This window comes from Panthera leo, chromosome A2, assembly GCF_018350215.1.
Source record: "Panthera leo isolate Ple1 chromosome A2, P.leo_Ple1_pat1.1, whole genome shotgun sequence".
NCBI classification, from domain to species: Eukaryota; Metazoa; Chordata; class Mammalia; order Carnivora; family Felidae; genus Panthera; species Panthera leo.
Genome location: NC_056680.1, coordinates 48,497,694 through 48,509,924, shown reverse-complemented (window position 1 = coordinate 48,509,924; position 12,231 = coordinate 48,497,694). Strand labels below are relative to the sequence as shown.

The window sequence follows — 12,231 nt, the reverse complement described above, 5'->3', positions numbered from 1 at the left end:
CATGTAAGTTTCTTCCACAAATTCTTTACAAGAAAGAAAGAAATAAGAAAAGGAAAGACATGTTAATAGATGAAGAGGTAAAATGTTTAAAAGACATAAAAACCAATTACAATGCATTACTTTTTTTAAGCTCTCACTGAAAACAAACTCTTAAGTGAGATAAAAAAAGAAACATAGACAAGCACTTAAAACATTAAGGAAAATTATGAAAATATTAGAACTTAAATACTGACTATATGTTCAATGATGATTAGGGATTGTGATATTTCTGTTAATTTTTTTTAAGTTCTTGACATTTAAAGAGATGCACTAAAATTATTACAGGTGAAATAATATACCTAGAGTCTGCTTCAAAATACTCAAAGCAGAGAGAAGGAGAGGGAGAAAGACCATGAACTGATCAATTTGGAAGCTCAGTAATGGGTATGTGGAGTTTCATTAAATACTATTTTCTGCTTTTATTTGTGTTTGGTTTAACAATGAACATTTTTTAAAATTAGATTTCAGATAAAATTCCAGGTTTTCAACTTATCTTGAAATATCTAAGTATCAGGCAGCAAGGAATTAGAGCTGAGCACTGAGAAGCTGGGACTTCTTCTTTAGATCAGCCACGTTTATTTATCTCATGTTGACCATGGCCGTCCCTACTTCCAGTTGTCTTTATTTGACCAACCTCATTCATGTGCAGTATTTTCCTATGCACTCAGCACATTTGACCTCTGGGGAAACTAGACTTCTCTGCAGCACCAGGTTGGAAACCTAGATAGTGCTTTGAGACTCTAGTGGCAGGAAAAAAAAAAAAAAAAAAAAAAAAAAAAAACACAGCCCAAGCTATAGAACTCAGGGTCAGGGTTAATCTGATTCAGCTGTTTAACCCCCTTCTAAGGTTAATTCAAAAGCTTTATCTTAGAGGAAAGCTCTCTTCTAGGAACCTTCATTTACAAGACAAAGGAAAGAATAAAAATGAGCCACATATATGAGAATGGCTGATAGCTATTTCCTAAGGCTTTTGTAGAAGCTCATATATAAAATGATACCTTTCCCACTGTTTCCATTACAAATTCACTTAACATTTTAAAATCTCTTTTTAATCCTTTAGGACTGAAGAAAAGAAACTCCCATTATCATACACATGGCCCTCAGTATAGGTAACTGCCTTTTTTTCTGTTTCTAGGTTTGCTTTCTATTGTTAGTCAATTAGAGGAATAAGTTCTTGGTATTATTAAATGGATTCCATTTTAGATAAAGCAGATTTTGCACTGCTAAAACCACTGGCATTGAATGATAGCAATGTAAATGAAAAAGAGATAATTACTCTGTCTCTGTTCTCTACATTAAAACGGGGGGGGGGGGGGGGGGGGGGACGTATGCAAAGACTAAAAATAGCCAAAAAGATTACCTCATGGTGTTTATATGCCACCAAAGAAATATAAAACACTCATTTAAAAATTAAGTTATTTAGGGGCACTTGGGTGGCTCAGTCACTTAAGAATCCGGCTTCGGCTCACTTGAGGTTTGTGAGTTTGAGCCCCATGTCAGGCTCTGTGCCCATAGCTAAGTGCCTGAAGCCTGCTTCAGATTCTGTGTCTCCCTCTCTGCCGCTCCCCTGCTAACACTCTATCTCTTTCTTTCTCTCAAAATCAAATAAACATTAAAAAAATTTTTAATTAAAGTATTTAATGAAACTAATAAATGTTTTTAAAGAGAAAACTGGGCACTAAGAATGTCAGAGACTTATCAATGAACTAACTAATGGTAATAAAGGTTATATTCTTGTATTTGTTAATAGCTCTTTTATGTATAAGGTTTCAAAAATGTCCATGTTAATATTATTATTAGTATCATTGACAGCTTTAATATACGTGCCAGCTACCATTCTAGCCATGTCTATGGATCATTTCATTTAATTCACATAACAATCCTACAAATTAAGTATTAATTAACCACTCTTCCGTCACATTTTTCCCACATTAGAGAACCAAGGCTCAAACCTTCATCAACAGTCAAGGCCTTATCCATTGCACAATTTTTTTTTTTAACTAGGTATCAAGAATATTATTTGATTGGGGTGCCTGGGTAGCTCAGTCAGTAGAGCATGCAACTCTTGACTTCGGCTCAGGTCACGACCCCAGGGTCGTGGGATGGATTCCTGTGGCAGTGCTGAGTGTGGAGCCTACTTAAGATTCTCTCTCTCCCATAATAAATACATAATAGATAGATAGATAGATAGATAGATAAAAAAATAAAATAACATAAAGAATGTAATTTGAAGGATCTGGAAGACACTTCTTCCCCTGACTCTGCTTCTATAATCAATTTCCTAAATGTTCAATGTCACAAGGAAAATGCTTTTGCATTCTCTGGAAGTTCTGTGGTCTCAAATATACACAATCTTGCCTAATAAATTCCCTACAAAGGGGACTGAGCCTTGAAAGATGGTTGCTGGTTCTCCCCTCAAGCTGGGATTCTAAGAGCAGCTGGAAACCAAACTGTTTTTTAATGCTAAGTCCAGAGAAAGGATCTCTTTGATAAAAATCAAAGTAGCTAGATGTAATTTAGAGTATCTTCTTGGGTCCTGGCATTTTGGAATCAAAAGCTTTGAGAAGCTTTAAACTACTCACCTACTATATGTTGTATTTAATTCCACAGATTTCTCACACTCCCAAAGCCAATCCAGAGGATATCCTTGATGTCCATGGACTCTTAAATTGGGTAAGAACTTTTTCTCTTATGACTACCCAACACAGTGTCAAAAAGATGACATTTCTAACCACTAAAAATAGGCACTGTGCACAGGATTAGGCAAACAGACTGGGCATGGACACTGTTCTGTCATTTACCAGCTTCATGACCTTGGACAATCCCACAAACTCCAACTTCCTCGTTTCTAAAGCAACTTTGTTTATAGTTCTTGTGTCATAGTTGGGGAAGAATTAATTATATTATGTAGTTTAATACTTAACATACAGTACATACTAAATACATGTTATCAAAATGGTGAATATATAGTGAGACAGATACCAGCATCACTATGACATAATGAACCTTAACAAAACAGAGGTAAGGATGAGGACAAATTTAGGCACCAGGTGTTTTATTTCTGAGCACAGAATAATAGGAAACTGGCTTAACTGAATAAAGCAGAATCTGTTTCCCTGGGGATAAACGAAGGCCTTCCTGACACAAAAACTAATAAAAATTAAAGTTCTTTCCTAACACTACAGACTTAGAATTTTGGAGAAGATCCTTTCACATTCATTATCTCATTCAATTCTCACATAAATTTTCTCAGATGGCCATTATTATCACCTGAATTTTTCAGATAAGAAAAGTTGAAGTTCAGATAAGTGAGGTGTTATATTTAAATTCATGCTATTAATATTCAGCACAAACATAACTAGAATATTATTCATTGGTTCTAAGCACCCTGCAAGGCAAGAAGGAAGGAAAGAAAGAAGGGAAGGTAGGGAAGAAGGAGAAAAAGAGGAGGAAGGGAAGACTAGGACCATAGAGGAATTTTAAGGTAAGCCCTGAAATATACGTCTAGCGCTAAAATGAGGTAAAAACAAGTAAGACTATCACTTAAAATTTTAGATATAAACTTGTATTTGAGAGAAATAAAATCCTCCATTAGTAATTGTGAATAGTGGAGAAGTGCCTACAGGCCTCCCAAGATGATGTGAGCTGTCATCAGAATCCTCATTAGTTATGAGCGTTTGCTTAGAACCAAGTCAACCACAAAATTTCCTTAAGGACCAGGCCCTAAACAAAGGATCACCTTGAATCCTCAGCAATAACCATTCTTGATAAAGATAATAGACAACTGGGAAGACAACTCCCACTGATGCACCAGATATTTCACAGATGCTTCAGAGTCAATCAGTTTTATACTTCCTTCTGATCAGAGAGGCACCTTGTCACCAGGAGAGAAACCCTGCGTTGTAAGTGACCCCAATAAAAAGGCCAAGAAATAGCTATAGATGAGGGCTGTACACTAATTTTTTAAATTGCATTCTAATTGTTATTTACAGACATCATCCAAATGAACACTGTACCATTTTGCCAGCAAGTCTGTACCATCTTTCATTTCCTGGGGACATGTTGAACTTTTGGCTTGGAAAAGATTACGATTTACCTTCATTTCAATGTGGGACAGGAAGTAGGGAGTGTTTTGACCAATTCTTATATTCCTGGTTCAACAGGGGCATTTGAGCAAAGGACCAACGGCTGATGATGCCAACATCATCATTAATAGGCAAAAGGCCTATTTCTCAATATTAAAATCTGTCAAACCTATATGCAGTTTCAATTTGGATTTAATCTGAAGGCACTGCTAACTACTGTATGTAAAACATTTAGTGTATTCTGCTTCAATAAAGGAATAATCCATGAATGAATCTGACTTTTTGTGGGGCATCAGATAATTTAAAATTATTTCATGGGGCGGCTGGGTGGCTCAGTCAGTTAAGCGTCCGACTGTGGCTCAGGTCATGATCTTGTGCGGTTCGTGAGTTCGAGCCCCACATCGGGCTCTGTGTTGACAGCTCAGAGGCTGGAACCTGCTTTGGATTCTGTCTCTCCCTCTCTCTCTGCCCCTCCTCCACTCACACTCTGTCTCTCTTTCTCTCTCTCAAAAATAAACATTAGAAATTAAAAAAAATTATTTCATAATAATATCAAAATTTGCAGCAAGAGGAAAACACAAGCCAAATTTTTCAGGGCAGAGAAAACTCAGAGGTCGATAATTCAAAATTTCTCATTTTAGTCACAGATGCGACTAGGAATTGGGAAAGTAACAAGAGCATGAGATAATTTGTGCTTAGAGACCTTGGACTATTCCAAATGTTGAGGCATACTTGTTAAGAGATTTATCTGAACCTTTGTTAGTTAGCAATATGACGGATATTATCTCTATTTTGGGGGATATAAGATCTGCTACAAGAAAGTTAAGATTGCAGAGAAGATCTCCAAGACCAATAATATCAAGAACTCATATTTGTATTCGTATTTCCACTGTTTTATATAAACTGTGCCATTTAATCTTTGCAACCAACATGTAGGTTATATGCAGCCTTCGTTTCTATGTGATTGATGGGGAAACATAAAAAGCCAAAGTTGAAGAGGGACACACAGCAGCTGTTAAATGGCAGAATAAAAAGGTGAGAGAGGTCACCTGCCCCAGTTCTGAGCTTTCTCTTGATTAGTCACATGGTCACTAATTATTTGAGAAATTTACTTTAAGCTGGAGACCCAAGTAGAAATACCTCTGACCAGTATATTCAAGTCTATCCAGAAATAATAGTCAAATTAGCTCTATCAAGTTGTCAAAGTTTGTTATTCTTCATGAATAGACTCTCTTATGTTACTTGAGATATGTTATATTGTTTGAAGTTATTTACATGTGTCTTATCAGTATTGTCAAGTCTTTTGAAGGGGAATCACTTCTTTTTTATCTTCATATTTCCTTCAGATCCTAACACATAGTAGGTGCTCAACAGTACTTGTTTAACTTAATTCATTAAAAATACTTCAACCTTGTAAACTAAAATTGATATTTCTTAGGTCCTTTAAAATCTAATCTGTATACACAAGCGTGCATGCACACACACACACACACACACACACACATATATATATATATATATATATATATATATATATATATATAGAGAGAGAGAGAGAGAGAGAGAGAGAGAGAGAGAGAGAAGGAGAGAATGGCCACAAAAACTACTATTATTAATATGGCCAAAACAAACAAACAAAAAATATCTTTCCCTTTAAGGTACCTTGCATCCAGAGTAAAAAGATAAAGATAACTGGGTTAGAAATCTCTGTGATCTGATGGAAAAAAGCACATCAACTCATTAAGAACTGGTATTAACAGGAATTTATCCCTGTTGCCATCCACACTGAGTGACACTATGGATTTCTTAGATTACAGTTCACAGCAAACAGAGATGTTCTTCACACTCTTCCTGGTGATCTAATTGGTATGACTTTGAAGCTCAGGTATCTACGGAGCTTCAGTAAGGATTAATGATACAATTAGCTTTCTGTTATCCTATCTATCTAGAAATAATAAAGGCTATGGCATACAACGGACCAGTGGTTCCTAGATTCCTGGGGAACTCTTTCAAAATAAAAATTCAAAGCCCTGCTCTTCTGAAGTTCAGGTTAGCCAATACAATGAATTTGGGAATGGGGAGAGTGAAAGTGTTGCCAAGTATCTATTTCCACTTCTGATTACAACATCTCATTTTTCCTTTGAGGAATCAGGCCTCTCCCATATCTCAGAGATGTGGTTTGAATGAAGTTGGCTCTATACCCTTCATTACCTGAGTGGGCATGTGCCACAGTTCTGGCCACTCAGAGCCTTCTTCTCTGTTGACCTTACTGACTGGCTTGGCAACAGAGAAATGAGACCCAATACTGAGCCCTTTGTTAGAGCTGTTAGAAAAGAGGCAACCTCTATATGCTAAGCACAGTATGAAGACAGGAAGTAAGCCTGATACTGCCCATACAGAGAGCCAACAGAGAGAAATCGAGAGGGCCAGTGAATATTCTGATGCCATTTTTGGTACTCCTGGATTTTGGTGCTGAAGTAATCCTGGATTTTTAAATTTAAATTCAATTACTGATACTTGCTATTGCAAAAGTCATAACCGACAATGCCTAATCATCATGATGCTTAAGTCATACAAATCTTCCTAGATGAGTTTCATAATCAGCCAAGTTAGGAGAACACCATAAAGCATTCTCAAGAAGCACATCTTAGTATATATGCAAACACCCAAATAAGCATACATTATTATTAAATATAAGTTCACTTATAAAATGCAGTATTACTGAAAAGTTTGAGATGCTTTATGAACTTTAAAGATTCAAGGATTAGATTATAGACTTCCATTATCAGACTCTTAAAGTATGTTACTTGTATGCTATGATTGAGTTATAGTTTGGGCGAGGGATAGGGATACCACGTATTGGTGTGGAATTGGAGCCAACTAACATCTAGTTAGATAAAGCCACTGGGATGGTTGCCTCCACTTGTGAGTACAGTCTAGGCATCCGTAGAGGGTAGTCTTGGGAGTACATCTACTGAGTAAGATCATAAAGCTCATGGTCCTATCTGGCAGTGAAAATGGTGAACAATATCCAACGTCTGCTGTTCCTCCATGATATGCTTGGTCAAGGACAAGGACAAAGTACACTATCAAGCTTTTTACAAAGTCAGCTGCATAGACAAGGGGCAATCTGTATGTAGAGGGGACTGTGGATGGAGATGGTGGGCAGGACTCCTGATGTACACAACTCCACACAGCAGCCTGAAATCTAAGTCCTCTTGGACTTCACCTGTTATCTACATTTTTTAGAGGCATTTGTCTTTTTTTTCCTTTTTTTTTTAACAGACATCCAAGCTTTTTGTAGGATTTCTAATCCAATAACAGTGCAGTTCATAAATTAGAGTTTCATCATTACTTTGAAACACTTGACATGGGAAAATTTTGATTAGATTTGAAATCCATTTACATTATCACAATAAATTGAAAAGAAAGACCTGTTATAATCTTAAAACATAATTTTATATAAATTTCAAATGAGTATAAATGATTTTAATTCTTTTATTATCTACTTGTGTGAATGAAGTTTCTTGTTAAAGATGCCTATCAAGAATTTGAAGAGATTATCATAAAAAGGCTTGATCAGAAATTCCTCATAACCATTTCATGCACAAAACTAGTTCTTAAAAAGTTTTGGCTCAGATCATGATCTCACAGTTTGTGAGATCGAGACCCACATGGGGCTCTGTACTGACAGAGTGGAGCCTAGAGCCTGCTTTAGATTCTGTCTCCTCTCTCTCTCTGCCCCTCCCCCGCTCATGCTCTTTCTCTCTTAAGAATGAATAAACATTAAAAATAAATAAGTAAATAAAAATTTTGTCCTCAAAGAAATTTCAAGCTTCTCATTAGTAACTTAAATAGATTTTATTTAAACATTTTACCCAATTGAAGATTTCATATCAGCCCTATTACTTTTATAAATCTAACCAAAATCATACAATACATATAAAAAATATTTTCACCATACCTCATTTGGATACATTCAAATTCTTCCAGTTTATCTCAGAGCACTATAAACATGTAACTCTTATTTTATTTTCACTACTGTAGCTGATCTCTAAAGTGGGCCCCAATTATTCTCAGCTCCTTTTATTCATTCAGTCACCTCTTTCTTTGCATATAGCTGACATATATAACAAGTATTGCATAAATGATGAAGTATGACTTCTAAGATTAAGTCATAAAGGTCTCTGTGGCTTCTGCCTTAAGCCCCTTGGGATCACTTATTCTGGTGGAAGCCAGTTGCCACGATGTGAAGATGCTCAAGCTTCCTTATGTGGTGCTCCACATTGCAAGGAACTGAGGTCTCTCTTCTACAACCAAGGCTAACTTGTTAGCCACCTGAATACACCACCTGGGAAGTGGATCTTCCAATTCTAGTCAAGCCTTCAGCTCTAGTTGGCATCTTCACTAAAACCTCATAGGAGACCCTGAGGCAGCTAAGCAGCTGTAATTGCCCCTGACTCACTCACAGACACTGCATGAAATAAGAAAGAAGGAGAAGGAGAAGGAGAAGGAGAAGGAGAAGGAGAAGGAGAAGGAGAAGGAGAAGGAGAAGGAGAAGGAGAAGGAGAAGGAGAAGGAGAAGGAGAAGGAGAAGAAGAAATGGTTATTGTTGCTTTAAGCTGCTACATTTAGGGGGGAAATTTTTACACAGAATAGATACATGTACCATTGAGTTACATCACTATGATAGCACTACAATGCATTAATTACCACTATAGTAGCAATCACCCAGCACTTAGGTAAAATTGCAAAATGAAACAAAACTGAAGCATGTGCTTGACATAGATCTAGACTCATTCACTAGCTTAGTGACTCATTTCCACATATCAGTCTTAGAATGAACAAAATTCATGGTTCCCCAGCAACATCTTGTTTTCTACAGTATAATCCCGTGAAGATCACCCACAAATGTTAAATCATCATAGAGCAATGGTCTGTGGTTTAAGTCTACTGCAGAGCACTATAACTCTTTTTTTTTTTAATTTTTTTTAACGTTTATTTATTTTTGAGACAGAGAGAGACAGAGCATGAACGGGGGAGGGGCAGAGAGAGAGGGAGACACAGAATCGGAAGCAGGGTCCAGGCTCTGAGCCATCAGCCCAGAGCCCGATGCGGGGCTCGAACTCACGGACCATGAGATCGTGACCTGAGCCGAAGTCGGACGCCTAACCGACTGAGCCACCCAGGCGCCCCAACAGAGCACTATAACTCTTAAGGACTGTACCATTAAACTAGGAACCATTCCTATTTTTGCACATCGCTGTATTCCCAGTATCTAGCCGAGTGCTCAGGATAAAGTTGGTATTCAATAAATAATGTCCTTTCATTTATGGATTCAAAATATATTTAGGCATCTTACACTTGTATATTGTGATTCTTTGTTGGTAATCTGTATATTTGAATATCGTGTAATCTCTTAAATGGTGTATAATATAAAAGCTAGGCTTTAATGAGTAACACTACCTGCTAGGCACATTAGTTGTAATTTAATGATTAGAACAACCCTATCATTATCCTATTTTTCAGATGAGGAAAAATGAAATGCAATAAAAACTATGCGAATTTCCCTAAACACAAATCAGGAAAGTTGTGGAGTGAGATTAGAAATAAGGCAGATCTGTCTGACTCAAGGCCCCTGCTCTTGACCACTAGACCCTGGAGATATTAGCCTCTCTTCATTATTCTTAATGGTTTAATCTTCAAATAAAATTATTTCTCATTTTATACTTCTGATTTTTTTAACGCTGAAATAGTAGATATATAAGGAAGTCTCTCAACTTTTCTGGAATGTGTTCCATGAAATAAAATGGAATATTGATGCTATTAATTTAAGATTATTTCTACCATTAATAAAAAAGGTATATAATTCAGTTTTTGTTTTCCTTTTTTTTTTTCTTTTTTTGAGAGAGAGAGAGAGAGTGCCCATGAGCATGGGCCAGGGAGGGGGAGAGACGGGGAGAGAGAGAATGCCAAGCAGCTCCACACTGTCAGCACAGAGCCCAATACAGGCCTGGAACTCTCAAACTGTGAGATCATGAGCTGAGCCAAAGCTGGACCCTTAACTGACTGAGCCACCCATGTGTCCCAAAAGTATATAATTAAAGATTAAAATAAATTAAATGGGGGCACCTGGATGGCTCACTTGGTTAAGTGGCTGACTTCAGCTCAGGTCATGATCTAATGGTCTGTGAGTTCGAGCCTCCTGTCGGGCTCTGTGCTGACAGCTTGGAGCCTGGAGCCTGCCATGGATTCTATGTCTCCTTCTCTCTCTGTTCCTCCCCTGCTTGCTCTCTCTCTCTCTCTCTCTCTCTCTCTCTCTCAAACATAAATAAAGATTAAAAAAATAATAAAATAAAATAAAATAAAATAAAATAAAATAAAATAAAATAAAAGTCTCAAGTTAGTAGTTGGTTTGGAGCACTTAGTGCATACTGCAGTGACAGACCAAGGAATATGAATCAATGTACAGATGGGACTCCCACCTGCAAGTGGTGTATAGTTCATGTTTATTGCAGAGAAAAGTTTGATGCAGGGCTATAAATGTGAAAAATAAAGTTTTAAAGTAAGTTTGCTTTTCATTCAAAAGAGTCAGTCCAAAGACATATTAATAAAACTTACACTGAGCACATTTTGTTCAAAAATAAATTAATTTCAAAGCCCTTAATTCAGTTTTAAAAAGTGAAACCACTCTAGTAACTCAATTTATCTGTAACTTACTCTTTTTTTCAACTCAATTTAAAAGTTAACCTTATTATATTTTAAACTCTGAAACAAGCTGTTCTTTATATGTGGGGAAGAGCCTTTTTTCCAGCTTACAAATAGATATGTTTTTCACTCAGTCTTAAGAGATTCACAGATAAGTTCATAATTAACTAGTTCACCTATAAATTATACATACATAAAGTTAATATGCAAGCTCCCCTAAAATATATCGTATTCACATGTAAAAAAAAATAATAGCCGTTATAAAGCTTTGCATGAATATAAATTCTCCAATAGTTTGATTTAAAAATATATTATTATTATTTTTTTACTTCATTTGGGGTTATGTTGGAAGGCTAGGTTATCAGTTACCACCATGTTCTGACTTTAGGACTTTCTGAAGAATGCCATTACTGCACAGAGTATCCCCCAATTGGAAGTAGCATTGGGGCATGTTACATGATTTCTAATCATGGTTTCCCCTTTTCATCCCCATAGATATATTGAAGTTATGTTTTCAAGGACCCTTGTAGTCAGAGGACACATCCCCGCACAGCTGCTGGGCTCTATTATGTGACCTGTTCTGGCCAATAGAACGTAAGCAGGGGTGCCATAAAGCCATCATGCAGAAGTTTGGCTCTGTCTCTTGCTTTTCTCATTTCATGAGAATGACTGTCCCAAATAGTGGGCAACCCTTGAGCCTGAATCCTAGAGAGAGAAGAAACATGGAATCACATCAGTCAGTCCAAATTGCTAATATATTTGGCATTATGCCTGTGGTTGTAATCCACTAAGATTTGAGGATTGTTCATTAAAGCAGTTGACTGAAACCATCATCTTTCAAGAGGACTGCTGTATAATTTAAATGAGATAAAATCTTTAAAGGGCAACAGATTTGACCACTGATTAAATGCCTATTAACCCATTGAATTCAGACAATGCTAAGTGAGATAGGGATTTAGATCCATTATACAGATAACGATACTATGGTTTATAGAAATTAACATGTTTCAAATCACAGAGCAAACATGTGTGGAGATGGAAATTAAACTTCGTTCTAAAAGACTCTACTTCTAGTCCATGCTCTTCCTACTAGGAAACCTCAGAATGTGCACTGTAAAATGTCAAACCCTATATCATTCTTGCGGCAGCTGCATTCTTGTTGATGAAAAAATGGTTACAAAATACTTTAACTTAAGAGAGATAAATCTTGAAAAATATGTAAGCCACTCTACCATGTTCACATAGTACATAATTAACCCCTTGCAGTTTATTATTAAAAGTATATATTATGTTCTGAAGTTCAATTTGAAAACAAAATTAATACACTTTTATTTCAAAAATAGTAATCATATTCACTTAAGCTATTAAGATATTAAGACAAAGTTTCTATTAAAGGGAG

The 12,231-nt window shown here is 36.4% G+C and overlaps 1 protein-coding gene across 1 annotated transcript in view; it reads right to left on the bottom strand.

The window, feature by feature from the left end:
• GRM7 (glutamate metabotropic receptor 7) overlaps positions 1-8,203 on the bottom strand; it is a 735,854-nt gene extending 727,651 nt beyond the window's left edge. The window contains exon 1 of the mRNA XM_042930029.1: positions 8,089-8,203. Within this exon, the coding sequence (XP_042785963.1) occupies positions 8,089-8,103 (15 nt within the window). The 5' untranslated portion in view covers positions 8,104-8,203. The remainder of the gene's footprint in view (positions 1-8,088) is intronic.
• Positions 8,204-12,231: the final 4,028 nt, after the last annotated feature.